Below are 18,732 nucleotides of genomic sequence, written 5' to 3' on the forward strand. Positions count from 1 at the left end.
CATCCTGCAACAGGACCACATTTTTTTCTGCTGTCTGTAAAATATACATTGGTCTGGTGATCAATGGACAGCCAACGATGGGAGGCCAGTCAGTCTGCCAGTGACAACCCAACAAGCACCTAGGTCTCTGACATCTTCCAAATGCATATTCTATTCTCATTAAACTGCCTCCTCCCAAAAAAACTTAGAAGCTGGGGGTGGTGGTGTGAGCGCCTGGTGGGACGGAAATCTGACTCAGAACCCTGAAATGGGAGGTGATCCTTGCGTGAAATCACAGGTGTGAGCGTGGGTGAACAAGCCCAGAACGAAGAGGGAAACAAGGAAACCAGTGGTAGCTCAAAAACCGCAGCAAACAAGGCTCGAGTTTCTGATGGCCAGCTGGAAGAATCAGGAGAATTGCTTTCAAATGCTGGTGTGCTTCAGTGTAGAGGGTACCAAGCAGGGGTGGGATTCTACCGGTTCGGAGCATTTCCGGCGAACTGGCAGCTTCGACTATCAGCTGGGAGTAAACCAGTTCATTCAGACTTTGAAGTGGGCCTGCCCGCCCACGCGCTATACTCACCTATATTTCCTTTTCTGAAGCCCAGCTGATCAGCAGAGTGGATTGCTGCTCCTCAGACATTTTCCTCGCCAGCAGTAATGCGGAAGGTGAGTTTTCTGTAAACTACGCAAGTATGCGCAGTGAAGCATGAAGCACACGCTCAACGAACCGGTTGTTATACCGGTAGGATCCCCACCCCTGGTACCAAGCCTCTGTATGGACGAACAGGATCCCAATATACATCAGGGAAGCCATGGGTTGCTCTCAATCCTCCCCATCCTACCGCTTGGAGAGGCGCCATCCAAAGCCACCCTAAACCAGCAGCACCTCTTCAATGCTGATTGAAACACCTGCGTGAAACGGATGGGAGTCATCTCTTCCCACACATTTGTTTACTTCGGTAATAACCGTGTTACATCTTATCTCCAGCCCAAAGCTCCGTCCACATAAGTGCTGTTGTTCTCGTCAAAAGGGAGAGAGAAAGGCAAAGAATCTGGTTTGGTTTGGTGTCAATTTGGGGCCCATCTCCCTTCACCAAAATATGAGATTCCTGTTGTTCAAAATGATCAGCGAAGGGGACATTCAGACTCCCTCAGCTTCTCCTTCAGGCTGCTGGCGTTTGAGCAAGGGAGCCTCTTGGGAAACTAGGATTGGCAGATCTTATCGGACTCTTCGCAAGGACTCTGCTGCCGGCAACTTTATGATGGATGGCAGAGAGAAAATGCAAATTGATGCTGCAATCCAACGTAGACAGAAGATGTGAACGAGTGCACAGTTGACAGGAATCACTCCACAGAGCGTTCTATGATAAGATGAGGTGTTACTCAAAGAATGTGGAAGGTGTCGGCACCTGATCTCTAAAGGAGATCTGGTACCGGATTCAGCCTCCCATGTGAACAACTGGGAAATGATCCCAGTCATTTTTCCTAGAATACCACAAGAAATCTCTGGAGCTCCCTCCAATAGAAACTTTAAGACCAGAAAGTAGACGTTGGGTGTGTGTGTGTATGAAAATGCATTAGATGCGATGATTATCTTACTTTAGCGCTTTTGATTCTTTTTTTCCCCTTGCTGGTGCAGCTTTTTTTTGTTCCCCCCCAAAAATCTATTTTAAAAGAGCTTTTTATTACGTGGCCTTGGGGAGTTCTAACCCGTAGTGCGAACTTTTTGATTAATGAAACGCAGACAATAGAAGAAACAACGGCAAAAAGCAGGAACCCAACTCGGAGAACCGAGAACTTTATAAAGATGATTTTATCCCTTTGTGAAAAGGAAACATTTCAGGAAATCTGACGTTCGTGGATCAGGGGAAAAAAACCTTATGTGGTTTGGTGAAGATTGTAAACTCACGTGTACATATATACATGTATGTATTTGTGTGTGTGTGTGTTGTGTATTCTATGAAAGCTTTTGGGGAAGAATTATTTTCAGGGAACCTTCTATTTTCTGATGTCTCTCTAGAGTTTGGGGAGGGAGCCACGGGGAGCCAGAAGGATGCCGAAGACGTAAAAAAGTCCCAACAGGAGGTTGAGCTTGGCTGTCCTTTGCGGGATTTTGAGGAAACTTTGGCTCCGGAACTGCCGTTCTAGGGAAAACGCCATGGGCAGAGTGAGGAGAGGTAGAGCCATAGAGACGGTGTAGCGAGTAGCCAGGACGCAGAAGATGAGGTATGGCAGGAAGAGCAAGCTGCTGTAAAGGACGTAAGAGAGCGTGGGGCCGATGAGAATAGCCAGCGTGACAATGCCCGCCTGCCGGTCGGACTCGATGTCCCGGGTGTTGTTGCTGTGCAGGATGGCCTCGGTGCTGAGGGCCAAGGGCACGGCATACAGCAAGGGCGAGATGGACAGGTAGCCCACCTGGAGAGCATAGGCGAACATCACAGCCAGGGGACCAAAGGTGATCAGGATGACCACGTCACCCAGTGCAACGTACTTAAATCCGATGCCTGCAGCAACGACAAGGAGGGGAAGTTAAATACCTCCAGCCGAGGAGATCTTGGCTTCTCCTGAGGCAGAAGGTTCCACTCACAAGGGCTGGAGGACATCACAGCCAACTCGCCATGGGACAAGTCAATGATGTATTCATCATTTCGTTCAGTTACTTTCATTAGTGGCGATCACGTTTTGGTCAAAATTAACTCTGGCTTTCTTTATTTTATTATTATTGGCCACAGTTTCGTTGAAATTGATTTAACTTTTAATTTGTTGAGTTGTCCTGTGGCGAGTTGGCCCATTCCACACTGACAAACAGCTCCTGCTAGGAAGAATCTCCTAATATTCTACCAAAAACAGCTGTACAAGATTAGGGTCCTGGGGAAACTAAGAACACACTTGCCAGATCTGCTTCTGAGACTATCCCACCCCAATTCTTCCCTTCTCCAGGCTCTTTCCACTGAGGAAAATTTAATTCACTGTCATAGAGAGTCATGGTGGCACAGTGGTTAGAATGCAGTGTTGCAGGCTAAATCTGCCCACTGCCAGAAGTACGATGCTGGTTGAAGATTGACTCAGCCTTCCATCCTCCCGAGGTTGGTGAAATGAGGACCCAGATTGTTGGGGGCAACAGGCTGACTCTGTAAGCGGCTTAGAGGACTGTAAAGCCCCGTGAAGAGGTATATAAGTCTAAGCGCTATTGGGCATGCTTTCCCTGCAGAAGAGCCCAGGATTAACAGCTCCTGCAGTTTAAAGCATTTTCAGGAAGAGGTGAGGGGAAAGATTTCTCTGCTGAAAGCAGGGAGAAACCCTACTAGATGTGAGTCTAGAAGGACAACCTTTAATGCTAAAGAGCATCTTAGCAACTGTTAAAGCCACATTTGTATTCACAAAAACACAGAAGGAGCTTTGTGAAACACCAGAGGCAGGATCCAGCCTTCTAACCTGACTGCCATTGGCTCCTTTGTTCCCGGAAGCAGGATAAAATCCAGGAAGTTAGATGAATATTGGGGTTTCTTTCCCAAACATACAGGCCATATAACTCAATTTCTTGGCCTGGTCTAAAATTTAAACTGGCAGCATTTTAATGGGATGCAGGTTTCTTTCCCCCCTGTCTCCCGTGTTCCACAGGGTGGAAGGGAGACCACCCAGAGAAGCTCCGCTTACCTCCAGTGTAGAGAAAAGAGCTGGAGAGTCCTCCGAAGTAAATCAAAGCCAGGTGTTCCAATTTGAGGGTGGAGAAGCAATAGAGGAATGCTGCTGAGATGCAACCCAAAGTGTATAGGAAGACCCCAAACCGGACCACATCCTGAGGCTCCAAGATCTGATCCACCAGGGTCCGGTCGTCACTCTTCTTGTGGTCGATGCCTTTGGAAAAATCATAGTAGGTATTCACGAGGTTGCCAGCTCCATGGACTGCCAAGACGGTGACGGCGCTGCCAACCAGAAGGCCCAGGTCGAGGGTACCCTGGGAGCGGTAAGCCAGGGCGCTGCCCAGGGCCACCGGGGTGAGGGAAGCACTGAAGCTCCAGGGCCGGAGAGCCAGGACGTATGAGGCACATTTGTGTGGCCAGCTGTTGGATGGAATTCCTTCTTGGATTGCCTCGTTGTTCTGTAGGCTTTCAGTCCCAATGTTGATCTTCTCCGTCTCGTCTTCCATCTCAATGGCTGAACAACGTCCTCGAAGGACAGGTGCCAACAACTGACCTGAGGAAGGGAAGAAAGTTTGTGCAATTGCTAATTTTTCTAATGGTTTCCCCTTTTTTTTAACCTGCAAGATGCTTTAGGAAAGAAAAAGAGACACTTTAGGGACTTTATTTGGACAAGGAAAAATTGGGCAAACCGGGTGAGAAGGAAAAGAGGAATGAGAGTATCCCCAGCTGAGGACATGCTTTCCAAAGTCCAGGGACTGATCTGAAAGAGCTAAGAAAAAAACCCAAGGAAGCAAGTGGAAAAATTAAGACAACTAAACTATTAAAAAATATGTATTTATTTATTCAATTTCTATGGCTGCCCATCTCAGTCAATGACTCTGGACAGGCATAGAAATAGAGATAGCTAATTAAATACCCAATTTAGCTAAATAATTGCTGCAATATATCTGAAACTGCGAATCCACAATGGAACTGAGAGTAGGCCCTTAGCTGCTAAGTGATTGTGTTGAATGATCAGTTTGGAGGGAGGGAGGGAGGAGGGAGAGAGAGGGGAGAAAGAAAGGGGGAGAGAGGGCAGAGGAAGGTGGGGAGAAAATAAGAAAGATAAAGGGAGAGAGAGAAAAAGAGAGAAAGAGAGGGAGGGAGGGTCACAGAAAGAGACAGAGAAAGAGAGAAAAAGAAAAGGAGAGAAAAAGAAAGCGAGAGAAAAACAGAAGGAAGGATGGATCAAGAGAAAGAAAGAGAGAGAGGGAGAGAGAAAGGAAGAGAAAGAGAGAGAAGGGTAGAGAGTGGAGAAAGAAAGAGAGAAAGGAAGAGAAAGAGAGAGAAGGGGAGAGAGAGAGAAAGAAAGAGAATTGTCTTCCTTCATTGGCCCTCAGTGGAAAGAAGTAGCTAACTTGTTCATTTAGATGTCTGATTTCACACCCTTTAAGAGATGACCCCAAAATGGCTCCCTCATGAAGTCCACCACATGCTCATAATGCCTTTACTTTGTTGGAGGCCAAGAAAGTCATCTCAAGGGCGCAGCAATCTCTTTCACCCTGAATGCTGCTCTCAAATGTAGGCAATGCAAGGGTGCTGCATGGCTCCTGTCTGCTCCAAGAATTTCCTTTTTTAAAAAATAGTCAGGCATCTCCAGAAGTGGTAGGACTACATTTCCCAGCAGCCACTCAGCACAGCTAATGGGGAGGAGTGGGGTAATTCCATAGCAACAGGAAGGCTATTAATCATATCTTTCCTGTTGAAACTCATCCAACATTGAACTCAACCAACTTGATTCAGTACAAAGAATTTCCTGAGCAAAAAAAAACTTTTAATCAAAGATCAAGTCATATAAAAAGTACATGTCTCCCTTAAAAAAAAAAACCTTCTACCAAATCGTTTGGCACAGAGACAGGTAAGCTGACACTCTCCAACTGTTGGGGAACAACTTCATCACCCTTTCACCTCTGGCCATGCTGGTTGGGAGGATGGGAGTTGGAAATCAAAACATCTAAGACTTCTGCAGTCTTCCAGACCAGGAGCTCCCAAATCCCAAACCGGAGCCCTAAGCAGCCTTACCTGGAGGGGATGAGACTTAGTCTGTGCAGATCAGATGTTTTCTCCGGAATTGCAGAGGCGTGGGGGGAAAAAAATCCTCAGCAAGTTGAAATTTGCAGCTCCAGATTATGCCGACCAACAGGCTCTGTATCAGAAGCCGGACATTTTCTGGTAGTACAACTGGATCACGTAATCAAGACAGTCCTTAACGCCAAATCTGGGAGAAACACACAGTGAGGCAGAACCGGATAGATTAGTAGCAAGACATAAAGGATCCAACTGGATGGACTAATTCCCAGTGTCATCTGAGGCTGCCTGAGTTGCAATTAAAGCACCCTCCCAGTAAGAAGGCAGATCAGGTTTTTTCCCCCCCTCACAAATGGATAACCATTTGTCTGAAATGATGCAGGGTTTCGTGCCTAAACAGAGGGTTGGACTAGAAGATCTTCAAGGTCCCTTCCAACTCCATTATTCTAATTCTAATTCACCTCCGCTGGCAAGCAGGTTGGGGTTTCTTTTTTGCGTTATATGTTTTATTTATACATTTTTCTTTAGTAAACATAAAAACTCAATATCTACATGGACCGTGTTGTCGGAGTACAGTTGGTTTTGAAAGGTAATAATACCCTGCTTCCTCGAAAATAAGCCCTCCTCGGATAATAATCCCAATCCATCTTTTGAGCGCATGCGTTAAAATAAGCCCTCCCCAAAAATATTGCAACACAGCAGCAGCCATGAGGTGACTGCGCTCGCCTCCTGTACCTCAGAAATAGTAAGACCTCCCCGAAAATAAGGCCAAGCACTTATTTCAGGGGTCAAAAGAAAATAAGACCCTGTCCTATTTTCTTAGCAGTAATAATAATATTCATATCATTGATAATAATCACCTAGTAATAATATTTGTTTATCCATACTAGTAACCTTCATTGTAGTTAATCATTCTCTTAAGCTTTTAAGTTTCTAACTTCTGTTTCTGTTAACTAAGCATTGGTAGAATAAGTCCCATGTTAAAAAGTATTCTGTTTCTTCCTTCTCCTTTATTTTGAGTGTTAACCTATCCATCTCTGCACATTCTGATACTTTTTTAATTACACTTTCATCTGTAGGAATTTCTTCATTTTTCCACTGTGCAAATACAATTCTCGCTGCTGTTAACACATGTAGAATTAAATATGTATTCATTGTATTGTACTTTTCTGGAAAAATACCCAACAAGAATATTTCAGGTTTTAGACCAATATGTTGCTTTACCATGCTGTTGTTTTAATGGCTTTATTCTTTGTGCTATTTAAATATGAATAAACCCCTTACAAAAGGTAAAATGTCTCAAAAAGTGGTGTAAAAAATCCACCCATTAAAAAAAACCCTACATACTGAACTGTGTGTTTGTGCATGGAAAGGGCACCTCATGAAATAAAACCGCCAACTTTTAAGTGTGTTTGATTTGTTTTAGTGCAAAACCCTAAGTGCCCTTAGCTTTACTCTACCGTTCTTCAGAGGAATCATTGAGTCGGTTGTACTTCAAGAACTGTCTGGTTTGTTACAGCAAAGAAAGGTAGTCCTCAACCTACAATAATTCATTTAATGATCATTCAAAGTTACATCATCAATGGAAAAAGTGACTTTTGAGTGTTTTTCACACTTAGGATTAGGACACACCCGCATAGTCACATGATTAAAACTCAGATGCTTGGCAAAGTCAGGTTCATATTTATGACCTTTATAGTGTCCTGGGGTCACATGATCCCTTTTTGCGACCATCTGACAAGCAAAATCAATGGGGAAACCTGTTTCACTTAAAGCAGTGTTGCTAATTTACTAACTGCAGTAACTCACTTAACAACTGTGGCAAAGTCGTAAAATGAGGTAAAACTCACTTAACAAACTTCTCACTTAGCAACATAAATTCTGGACCTCAATTATGGTCGGGAAATTGAGTACTACAGGTAGCCCACAGTTCATTTAGCGACCATTCAAAGTTACAATGGTACTGAAAAAAAATGACTTACGACCATTTTTCACCCTTACAACTGTTGCAGCTTCCCCATGGTCACCTGTTCAAGATTCAGATGTTGGGCCACTGACTCATAGTTATGACGTCCCAGAGTCACGCCATCCCCCATTTGTGATTTTCTGACAAGCAAAGTCAATAGGGAAGCCAGATTCCCTTAACAACCGTGGCACTCACTTAACAACTGCTTAACTCACTGCAAGGATTCCCTTAACAACTGTGACAAGAAAGATTGTTAAAATGGGACCGAATTCACTGAAGATATGTTTCCCTTAGCAACCAAAAGTTTGGGCTCTGGGTTGTTCAGACAGATATGGAGTTTTTTATGTGCATTTTAAGAAAATGTATTAAAACGATGCGGGTGAAGGAGGAGAGTGCAAAAGTTGGCTTAAAACTCAACATTAAGAAAGATAAGATCATGGCATCCGGCCCACTCAATTCCTGGCAAATAGAAGGGGAAGAAATGGAGGCAGTGGCTGATTTCATTTTCCTGGGCTCCAAGACCACCGCAGATGGGGACTGCAGCCAAGAAATTAAAAGATGCTATTCCTGGGGAGGAAAGCTATGGCAAATCTAGACAGCATACTAAAAAGCAGAGACATCACCCTGCCAACAAAAGTGCATCTAGTCAAGGCTATGTGTTAAGATACTAGCTATAGTTATAATGGTTTCCATCAAGGTCCTCTGTTCCGGAGCGAACAGAGGTTTAATCTCATTGGTCGAAGGGTCTGATAGTTCCCTATAAAAGGGCTGCTGTCAGACTCAACCTTCGCTGGATTGTACATACTTGTTCTGTTACAATAAAGAGCTGTTGTTACTGCTAGCCTGTGTGTGCCTTTCCATTACCTGATCTAACACTATGGTTTTCCCAGTTGCAATGGATGGCTGTGAAAGGTGGACCTTAAGGAAGGCTGAGCACCAAAGAATGGAGGACTTCGAACTCTGGTGCTAGAGAAGAAGACTCCTGCGAGTCCCTTTGGACTGCAAGGCCATCCAACCGGTCAGTCCTAGAGGAGATCAACCCTGGCTGCTCTTTAGAAGGTCCTAAATCCTGAAAAGGAAACTCAAAGACTTTGGCCACCTGATGAGAAGGAAGAAGGACTCCCTGGAGAAGAGCCTCATGCTGGGAACGATGGAGGGCAAAAGAAGAAGGGGACGGCAGAGAAGGAGGTGGCTGGATGGAGTCACCAAAGCTGTCAGCATGAGCTTAAATGGATGGTAGAGGATGGGGAAACTTTGTCCATGCGGTCGTGATGGGTCGGACACAACTTTGCAACTAACAACAAATAGTGTACCCTGTACCCAGACAACACATTGTTCAGATGGATATGGAGCTTTTTATGTATATATATATACATAATACATATATATACATATATATACATATATATACATATATATACATATAACATATATATATGTTTAAAAATGTAATAAATAATTATATTTATTAATTATATAAATAATTATAAATAAATAATTTAATAAAACGTACTTTAAAAAAAACACTAAAAGGTTTGAGCTCAATTGTGGTTGTAAAACGAGGACTACCTCTACCTGTATAACCCCCATCCACCCCCACTTCCAAGGGAAAGCATTTAAAACAAGTTTTGTCATCTCCCCCCGCCACCCCCGAGGCCTCAGAAACCCTGAGGGACTCCAAGGCCCAAAAGGCGCGGCCTGGACGCTGGTTTGGGGGTCCCAGGAGCCTCCCCTCAGAGGGAAGGGCTGGGATGGCTGCTAGAAACCCCGCCCCGTTTCCCTCCCGGAGGCGCTCCCCGGCCGGCTGCGGCGCATGGGGCTCGGGGTGCGAGGTCGGGAGCATCTCCTCAGGACTCACCAGGGCGGGACGGCGCGGCTCTTGGCCCGGGAAGCTTCTCCCTGCCGCCTCCGCCCCTGGCCGGGGAGGGAAGGAGCGAGGGAGGGAGGGCCGTGGGCCTCCCAAAGGCTTTAGGCCGCAGCCCGCGGTTCCGCTTCTCCTCAAGGGCAACGCGCTTCACCCCCCCTCCGCCCCGAAACACCGGAATAAAACAAAAGGGGGACCCCCAAATGCCACAGAAGCAGCCTAGCACCGAATTAGGAGAAATAAAATTGCATTTACAGAAGGGGAGGGAGGGGGGGGGATACAAAGCAGGGCCGCGTCTATTCTACGAAATACGGTAGCGAGGGTCAATGATTCACTACTGGAACCAAATGGGCGATAATCCTATTTGCAGCCATTGAGGCCTATGGAGATTTTTTTTTAAAAAAATACACGCGCGCCTATTCTTGGTATTGCGGTAGAAGGGAGCCTTCGTGACCTTCACACCCGCGAGACGTTGGATTCTTAACAGAGGAGACTTTTCCGCAACGTATGTTAACCATAGAGAGGGGTAGATACTTGAGCATGCGCAATCTAACGTTGCCTTTTCAAGAGGGAGGGAGGCGGGCAGAACTCTCCCCTCTCGTCTTATTATTAATAACGGAGAGCTCCAAGAGACTGGCAAAGGCGGGGCCAAGGATCAAGCGCTTGCCGTTGCTATTGGCTAACGTCGTGTCTGTCTGCTCCGTTCAAGGAAGCCGATTGGCTGATTTGCTAGGAAGGCGGGAGAGAAAAAGAAAATGCCGAGCTTCAAAAGCAAAACAAAAACCAACTTTGTGCAATCGAATGTAATCTTCATTTATATTGGATTATCTTTAGCTATTGAACAGGAGTTCCATTTTTAATTTAAACTAGGTACACAGACCTCTCCTCCAAACTCCAAAACCAACCTTTCGTTGCAACCCTCTTGCAAAACTTGTCAGAATAACAGGGTTGGAAGGGACCTTGTAGGTCATCTAGTCCAACCCCCTGATCAAGCAGGAGGCCCAGGCCAGGGGTGTCCAAACTTGGGAACTTTCAGACTTGTGTCTGGCTGGCTGGGGAATTCTGGGAGTTGAAGTCCACAAGTTTTAAAGTTCCCAAGTTCAGACATCCCTGCCCTATACCATTTCTGACAGATGGCAGTCCAATTCTCTTTTCGTCCTTTTTCCTCACCGAAACGCCTAAATCCCGAGTTTTGCAGCTCTCGGACACTCTGCACGTGCTCATAGGGTTCGACAAATCAAACCAAGCCCCCTTTCCCGGCGCTTAGTAGCTTTGCAAAAGAAGATCGGGGGCAATCGCCTCTCCCCCACCCCCAGGGAGAGGGGCTTGGCCGCTCACCAAGTCCTAGTAGCTTTCTAATGCGGAGAGACTGGGCTGGCGGGGGATGATGGGACCTGGAGTCCAACCTCTGGGGTGGAACCCTCCAGATTGTGGGGAGAAGAGAGGGGTCTCCGACTCCCCCACCCCCGATTCTTCGCTGCAGACCTCAGCCTGCAATCGGACCCGCCTTCCTGGCTGCATGCCCCGCCCCTCCGCCGGCCCCTCCCTCCGCCAGCCACGCCCACCCTAAGATCAGCTGGGCTGCCTGATAATACGGCGAAGAGACCCATTTCCTTGACCGCCGCCGACCCACCCATGTCCCCCCTGGTCGCCGCCGCCTGCTGTTGCTGCCCTCGCCGCCGCCTGCCGCCACCTTCCCGGGCCAGGTAAACCCCGAGGGGGTGGGCGGAGGGAGCAACTCAACCCAGCCCGAAAGGAAGGGAGGCCAAGCGGAGAAAGCTGGGGGTCTCGCCGCTCCTCCCCCCCCCCCGCCTGTTGCAGCAGCAAACAATCGGGCATCCTTAAAAAGCACCGTAAGGTGGGGGAGGCAGACAGGCCGAATGCCCTTCCTTCCCAAAGCTCCTGGCAAGAGCAAAAGGAGAAAGAGTGCCTCTGAGCATGTCCAGAGTTGTAGCGAAAGGAGAAAGTGTGTCTCTGAGCATGTCCAGAGTTGTAGCGAAAGGAGCAAGTGTCTGAGCAGGTCCAGAGTTCTAGGCAAAGGAGAAAGAGTGCCTCTGAGCACATCCAGAATTCTAGCGAAAGGAGAAAGAGTGCCTCTGAGCATGTCCAGAGTTGTAGCAAAAGGAGAAAGAGTCCCTCTGAGCATGTCCAGAGTTGTAGCGAAAGGAGAAAGAGTGCCTCTGAGCATGTCCAGAGTTGTAGGGAAAGGAGCAAGTGTCTGAGCAGGTCCAGAGTTCTAGGGAAAGGAGAAAGAGTGCCTCTGAGCACATCCAGAATTCTAGCGAAAGGAGAAAGAGTGCCTCTGAGCATGTCCAGAGTTGTAGCAAAAGGAGCAAGTGTCTGAGCAGGTCCAGAGTTCTAGGGAAAGGAGAAAGAGTGCCTCTGAGCACATCCAGAGTTCTAGGCAAAGGAGAAAGAGTGCCTCTGAGCATGTCCAGAGTTGTAGCAAAAGGAGCAAGAGTGCCTCTGAGCATGACCAGGGTCGCACCATGTAGCTTTAGGAGCCAGATTGCCCATTTCCTATATTCCATGTGGCTTTTGGCTTCTTTTGCCCGACTTCATGTTGCAACAGTTCTGTCTCCTTGGGATTTGAGGGCGCTACTAGTCCTCATGATGTTTGTTGAACACTCAGTTCTCTCCAGAGGAAGGAACTGACCCTGCAGGACTTGCCGGAGGACGCCTTGCTGGACGTGCTCTCCAGGGTTCCCAAGAGGGACCTGATCCACAGCTGCCGCCTGGTCTGCAAACGGTGGCGTTACCTAGTGGACCTTCCCGTGGTCTGGAAGAGGAAATGCGAGCGACTCGGCTTCCGCCTGGAGCAGCTAGAAGGCAGCCTCCCAGACTGGAAGGTGTTTTTCTTCAGCTTGAGCAAGAGGAATCTCCTGAGGAATGTTTGTGGAAGAGGTTGGTCCTTGCTTCGGAGCCAGACAACAATTCCCAGAGCCCCCCCCCCCCAAAAAAAACCCATCCATGGGGTTAACTGACATGGCCCTTTAGGAACAGGGAACCCACATTGCTTTGTGTGCAAGAAGGTGGCTGAGGATGGAAGGGTGCCCCCCTGAGAAGCTAGCTTTCAACATGCAGGGAGTGCGTCAAATCTAGCAAAGGAAGCCATGAGAGGGAAAGCAGAGAGACCCAGATGAGCTGGCAAACTGGGTGGACCAATTGGCTTTCCTGCCTAAGCAGGGGGTTGGACTAGAAGACCTCCAAGTGTTTCTGAGCGAGGCTTCCCAAGAGCAGGAATCAGACTCCTTGTCTCAACAAAAAACCCTTTTATTCATTGACAGTGAATTCTGCTCCTTCACATCCAGGAAAGTCTTTTGAGGGAGGATTTACGGTCACAGACCTTCTCTGGCTTGGAGAGCTGCCAGGCCGAGATCTGCAGAACTTGGCCAGGAGCCTCGGAGAGTCAGGAACCAATGAAGCGAACTGATTGTCTCCTGCAAACTCCACTCCCCTTTCGCTCTTCTTTTATTTCCCCTGGGAGGGGCCATTCATTGTCCACCTGTGGCCTTCCTCCCAAGTTGACTCCTGTTCCTTAGCTGTTCCCTTCGTCTGGCCACTCTGCATATGCTGACACTGGGAACAGGCTCCAGCTGTTCTTCTGCCCCACTGATGTCTGACTCTGAAGGCAGCTGATAACTGGCATACGGCTGTGGTCCCCTCTCTGCCTCCAACACAGAGCCTTCATCAGAGCCTTCCCCAGACTCTAGGACAGGCCCATGTCTCCCCCCCCCCCCCAACCTCCTCACTGTCCGAATCTGCTGACGCTGGCAGCCCACAACACCAAGGTCCCTTCCAACTCTTGTTATTCTATTCTATTGTAATTCCAACACCTGGTCATTTTTTCTTAATTTGCCTTTTTTTCTTTTCTTTTTTCTTCTTTCCTGCAGCGGGGCTGAGATACTGGGAACTGCATCCCGCGGACTGGATGGCCGATTGGATGCCCGAGGATCTCCCCGGAGGGTTCAAAAGGCATTTCTCCAAGTTATTTAAAAGAAAACGCAAATCTCCTCTTCCAGACACTGTCTGGACGTGCTTCGTACCAACATGGCACCAAGATGGCGGCCCGAGGTATTTTAAATGTTGATAACAGAGTTAGGAGCTCATCTGGGAATTGGGAGGTTTGGCATGGTCCCCAGATTTGGGAAGGAGTCATCTCCCCCCAAGTCCAAACCAGGCCTGTGCAAAGAGTCTGAAGTTGTACAGGTAGTTCTTGACTTACGACCGCAATTGAGCCCGAAATTTGCTAAGTGAGAGCGTGGTTGAATGAGTTGTGCTCCATTTTACCACTTTTCTCTTGCCACATTGGTTCAGTGAATCACGGCAGTTGTTAAAATTAGTAACACAGTTGTTAAGTGAATTTGGTTTCCCTATGGATTTTGCTTGTCACAAGGTCACAAATGGGGGATCGCATGACCCTGGGACGGTCATCAATGTGAGTCAGTTGTCACGCACGTAAATTATATGACTGTGGGAATGCCACAATAGTCAGAATAGAATAGAATAGAACTATAGAGTAGGGCAGAACAGAACAAGACAGAACAGAACAGGACTATAAAGTAGAATAAAGTAGAATAGAACAGAACAGGACAACAGAATAGAATATAGCAATAGCAATAGCAGTAGACTTATATACCGCTTCATAGGCCTTTCAGGCCTCTCTAAGCGGTTTACAGAGAGTCAGCATATTGCCCCCAACAATCTGGGTCCTCATTTTACCCACCTCGGAAGGATGGAAGGCTGAGTCAACCCTGAGCCGGTGAGATTTGAACCGCTGACCTGCTGATCTAGCAGTAGCCTGCAGTGCTGCATTTAACCACTGTGCCACCTTGGCTATATTCTATATATAGAATATAGAATACAGAATATAGAATAGAATACAGTTGAAAACTTTAGAGAATAGAATAGAACAGAGAATAGAATAGAAAATAGAATATAAAGCATAGAATAGAATAAAGAATAGACTATAGAATACAGAATAGAGAATAGAGAATAGAATAGAGAATAGAATAGAATAGAGAATAGAATATAGAATAGAGAATAGAATAGAGAATAGAATATAGAATACAGAATAGAATATAGAATACAGAATAGAATAGAATACAGAATAGAATATAGAATACAGAATAGAATAGAATACAGAATAGAATACAGAATAGAATATAGAATATAGAATATAAAATAGAATATAGAATACAGAATAGAATATAGAATACAGAATAGAATATAGAATACAGAATAGAATATAGAATATAGAATGTAGAATATAGAATAGAACATAGAATACAGAATAGAATATAGAATATAGAATACAGAATAGAATAGAGAATAGAATAGAGAATAGAATAGAGAATAGAATAGAGAATAGAATAGAATATAGAATAGAGTACAGAATAGATTATAGAATTTAGAATAGCATAGCATAGCATAGTGAATAGTGAATAGCAAATAGGAGCTTCAAGCTTCTAACCCTCTCCGGCTCCAGTGTCTTTTCCCCAGACCAGGAAGGCCTTTCTGCATTTCTACCTCTGTTTAGGTTTTTTGTTAAGAAGAAACAACGGGTCACCTTGAAGGACAAAGGGATCTCGAACTGGGTAATGGATGAAATGAAGCCCCAAATCACGGTGAAGGATTGGTGAGTACTGTAGATGGCAAAAAAAAAGGAGTAGGCACAAATTGTACGATGGTAAATGGGTTCTCTTTCTTTAAAATGCCCCAAATATTCTCTTCAGAAGAAAATTCAGCTTCCCTAAATGTTGTGTTTAGGGGGAGGGGGGAATCAAGTCTCTAGTCCTTAAGGCATGCCAAATATGCTTTGGATTCTTCATGCCCAAAGGTAAAGGTTCCCCTCGCACTTATGTGCTAGTCGTTCCCGACTCTAGGGGTGGTTCTCATCTCCGTTTCAAAGCCAAAGAGCCAGGGCTGTTCACTCCGTTACGCAGCACTAGGGATTCGAACCACCAAACTGCCGACCTTTCAGATCGACAAGCTCAGCGTCTTAGCCACTGAGCCACCACGTCCCTTCATGCCCAAAACTCAAGAGAGCAAGATAGCTGGTTAAAATGAGATTGACTGTTTTATCATTCTAGTACCAGGGTCACCAACCGTGGCCACTTAAGACTTATGGATGTGGCTGGCTGGGGAATTCTGGGAGTTGAAGTCCACAAGTCTTCAAGTGGTCAAGGTTGGAGACCCCTTATTGAGAAGATACAAGCCAATAACCCAGCGTTGCCTGGGTATTTATTTTGGGGGGGATTTCTATAACCTAATTTCTAATGTTGGATTTTCCTCCTTACCAGAGGGAGTCCCCTTGTGGAGTACTGTGAAGCCATGGCAACTCCACTGTGCTGCACAGTAGAAGCCATTTTTATGGCAGTACAGTAGAAGCCATTATAAGGCCACCTTCAATTCCCTCTACATTATTTCAGGCACAAAATGGCCTTTGGAAGCAGCCAGCTGATGCTGTTTTCTGTCCCGTTTTTCTCCTCTGTAAAAACAGGTATTTTAATGTGGATAATTCCCATTATCAGCTGACGGTGAACCTGCTCTCTGCCGATTGCGAAGTCCTCCAAGATTACTGCAAGATGTTTGAAGTCCAAGAACAAGTGCCCACTGTGGAAGAATGGAGGGAGGTAAAACAAAACATTTGTGAAATGGTACAGGTAGTCCTCGAATGTACGACCACAATTGAGCCCAAAATGTATGTTGCTAAGTGAAACATTTGTTAAGTGAGTTTTGCCCCATTTTATGACGTTTCTTGCCCCTGCTGTTAAGTGAATCACTGCAGTGGTTAAGTTAGTACCATGTTACAGGTTAAGTGAATCTCGCTTCCCCCTTGGCTTTGCTTGTCAAAAGGTCGCAAAAGCGGATCACATGACCCCAGGACTCTGCAACTGTCGTAAATATGAACCCTGCAACGGTTGTAAGTGTGAAAAATGGTCCTAAGTCACTTTTTTCAGTGATGTCGTAACTTTGAACAGTCACTAAATGAACTGTTGTAAGTGGAGGACTACCCGTATGGACTCTTCTGCTCAAGCAGGGGGTGTTGTGGCCTGCCAGTGGCCAGTGGAGCTGGCAGCAGATTCAGACAGTGAGGAGGTTGGGGAGGAAGATGGGCCAGTCCTGGAGTCTGGGGAAGGCTCTGATGAGGGCTCTGTGTCAGAGGCAGAGAGGGGGCCAGGGCTGTCTGACAGTTATCAGCTGCCTTCAGGGTCAGACATCAATGAGGCAGAAGAACAGCTGGAGCCTGTTCCCAGTGTGCGCATGCACAGAGCTGCCAGATGAAAGGAATCACTAAAGAACAGGGGTCGACTTGGGAGGAAGGCCCCAGGTGGACAATGAATGGCCCCTCCCAGGGGAAATAAAAGAGGAGCAAAAGGGGAGTGGAGTTTGCAGGAGACCATTCGTTCACTTCATTGGTTCGTGACTCTCTGAGACTCCTGGCCAAGTTCTGCAGATATCGGCCTGGCAGCTCTCCAAGCCAGATAAGGTCTGTGACTGTAAATCCTCCCTTGAAAGACTTTGCTGGATGCGAAGGAGCAGAATTCACAGGAAATTAATAAAAAGTGTTTTTTTGTTGTTGTTGTTGGGACAAGGAGTTTGCTTCCTGCTCTTGGGAAGCCTCGGTCAGAACACCCCTTGGAACGGTCCCTGGTGTCCTGTAGGTTGGGGGCCACTGGACTAGATGACCTCCAAGGCTCCTTCCTGTTCTGGGTATTAAAGTAAATCCCTGGAAACAAAACATAGATTTTGCATTTTACAGCAATTTCCCTCCCCTCTCCTATTCCCCTCTTCTCCAGACCAAACTGTTCTTGTGTTTCTCTCCTCTGTAGGTTTCGTACACCTTTGAAAATTATCCGTCTGGAGTGCGCCATGTGGATTTTGAACATAGAGTGGGCTGGCGATCTGCAGTGAAAGTAACCAACAGTAGTATTGCAGTTGATTTAGTATGATGAGGGGGCAGCCTAGCCCAGGGCTTTTCATTTAGCACTTTGACATTATTTGAGAAGGGAGGAATTTTCTCTGTTTTATACGCTTTCTCTGAAACTGTGGGTTTACACTTGCACAGACCAGCCATAAACGCTGCTGATCATTTTACGGGGTGATGGCAATATTTTCAGATCACGGGGAAGTGCGGGGGAAGTAGTAAGTAGAACAGATTTTGGAGTTAATTTCCATGTTAAAGTTTCCTGTTAAAGGTTCGGGCTAGAGAGCACAAAAGGCTCTTTTGCGTACACACATTCTGTGGCCAAAAACACACACTTCACAAGCAACGTTGGGAGAAGCGAGAGCAAATATGAAGCCAAGAACACATGCGGGCAACAGGGAAATTTGATTCTTTTCTTTTTTTATGTGTTAAATGCCTCGATTGCGATTTGCTAATTATCAGTACTCACTTTATACTTTAAATAAAGGGAGGCGGTGGCTCAGTGGCTAAGATGCTGAGCTTGTCGATCAGAAAGGTTGGCAGTTTGGCAGTTCAAATCCCTAGTGCCACGTAACGGAGTGAGCTCCTGTGACTTGCCCAGCTTCTGCCAACCTAGCAGTTCGAAAGCACGTAAAAAATGCAAGTAGAAAAATAGGGACCATCTTTGGTGGGAAGGGAACAGCATTCCGTGCACCTTCGGCATTGAGTCATACCGGCCATATGACCACGGAGACGTCTTCGGACAGCGCTGGCTCTTTGGCTTTGAAACGGAGATGAGCACTGCCCCCTAGAGTTGGGAACAGCTAGCACATATGTGCAAGGGGAACCTTTACCTTCTCTCATACTGTTTTTTAGGCAAATTCAGAGGCGGTTTTGATCCAAAATATATTTAAAAGTAAGACCTCTGAAGTTCCAGGCCAAACTGTCAAAGGTTATTTTAGTTGTCTGAACAAGTCTAAGGAAGGCTGATCCTCTCTTGCGGAGTACTGGATGTAGTTAAACATGGTATAAAAAAAATATGGAGAGAAGCAACCGTCTTTTTTTTGGAATCTCCTTACCAGGAATATCTGCTCAGGCTCCCTTCTAATTCTCCGTTTTTCACGGTTGAAAACTCTTTGTAAATGTCTCATGTCACTCGATGCTTTTGAATTATTTTGTAAAATTAAAGTCACTTGGTGTTTTTTTTTAAAAAAAAAAACTGTGTTCCAGGCTGGTTTGAATGCCTTCTTTGAAGTCTGTGAAAATGGGTATAAAATTAAAGGGGGAAAAAAAACCCTTT

General features: G+C 46.1%; 2 protein-coding genes across 3 annotated transcripts; one reads left to right on the plus strand and one right to left on the minus strand.

The window, feature by feature from the left end:
- Positions 1-1,749: 1,749 nt before the first annotated feature.
- On the minus strand, positions 1,750-11,034 carry UBIAD1 (UbiA prenyltransferase domain containing 1). 2 transcript variants are annotated; one of them, XM_014065415.2, is made up of 4 exons: positions 10,862-11,034; positions 5,688-5,883; positions 3,640-4,179; positions 1,750-2,486 (listed from the first exon to the last, which is right to left on the minus strand). In XM_014065415.2, exons 3-4 carry the CDS (start codon positions 4,130-4,132, stop codon positions 1,999-2,001), a joined length of 981 nt encoding a protein of 326 aa, XP_013920890.2. In that variant the 5' UTR covers positions 4,133-4,179; positions 5,688-5,883; positions 10,862-11,034; the 3' UTR covers positions 1,750-1,998. The 2 variants fall into 2 exon arrangements, with proteins under 2 accessions (XP_013920890.2, XP_013920891.2); XM_014065416.2 differs by lacking the exon at positions 10,862-11,034 and adding an exon at positions 9,518-9,684.
- Positions 11,035-11,087: 53 nt separating this feature from the next.
- On the plus strand, positions 11,088-18,348 carry LOC106548087 (F-box only protein 44). The gene is made up of 6 exons (XM_087702123.1): positions 11,088-11,229; positions 12,156-12,427; positions 13,417-13,597; positions 15,063-15,161; positions 16,026-16,158; positions 17,359-18,348. Exons 1-6 carry the CDS (start codon positions 11,159-11,161, stop codon positions 17,476-17,478), a joined length of 876 nt encoding a protein of 291 aa, XP_087558249.1. The 5' UTR covers positions 11,088-11,158; the 3' UTR covers positions 17,479-18,348.
- The last annotated feature ends 384 nt before the right edge of the window (positions 18,349-18,732 follow it).

This window comes from Thamnophis sirtalis, unplaced genomic scaffold (assembly GCF_051295495.1).
Source record: "Thamnophis sirtalis isolate CommonGarterSnake01/CBP01778 unplaced genomic scaffold, rThaSir2_p1.2 scaffold_15, whole genome shotgun sequence".
NCBI classification, from domain to species: Eukaryota; Metazoa; Chordata; class Lepidosauria; order Squamata; family Natricidae; genus Thamnophis; species Thamnophis sirtalis.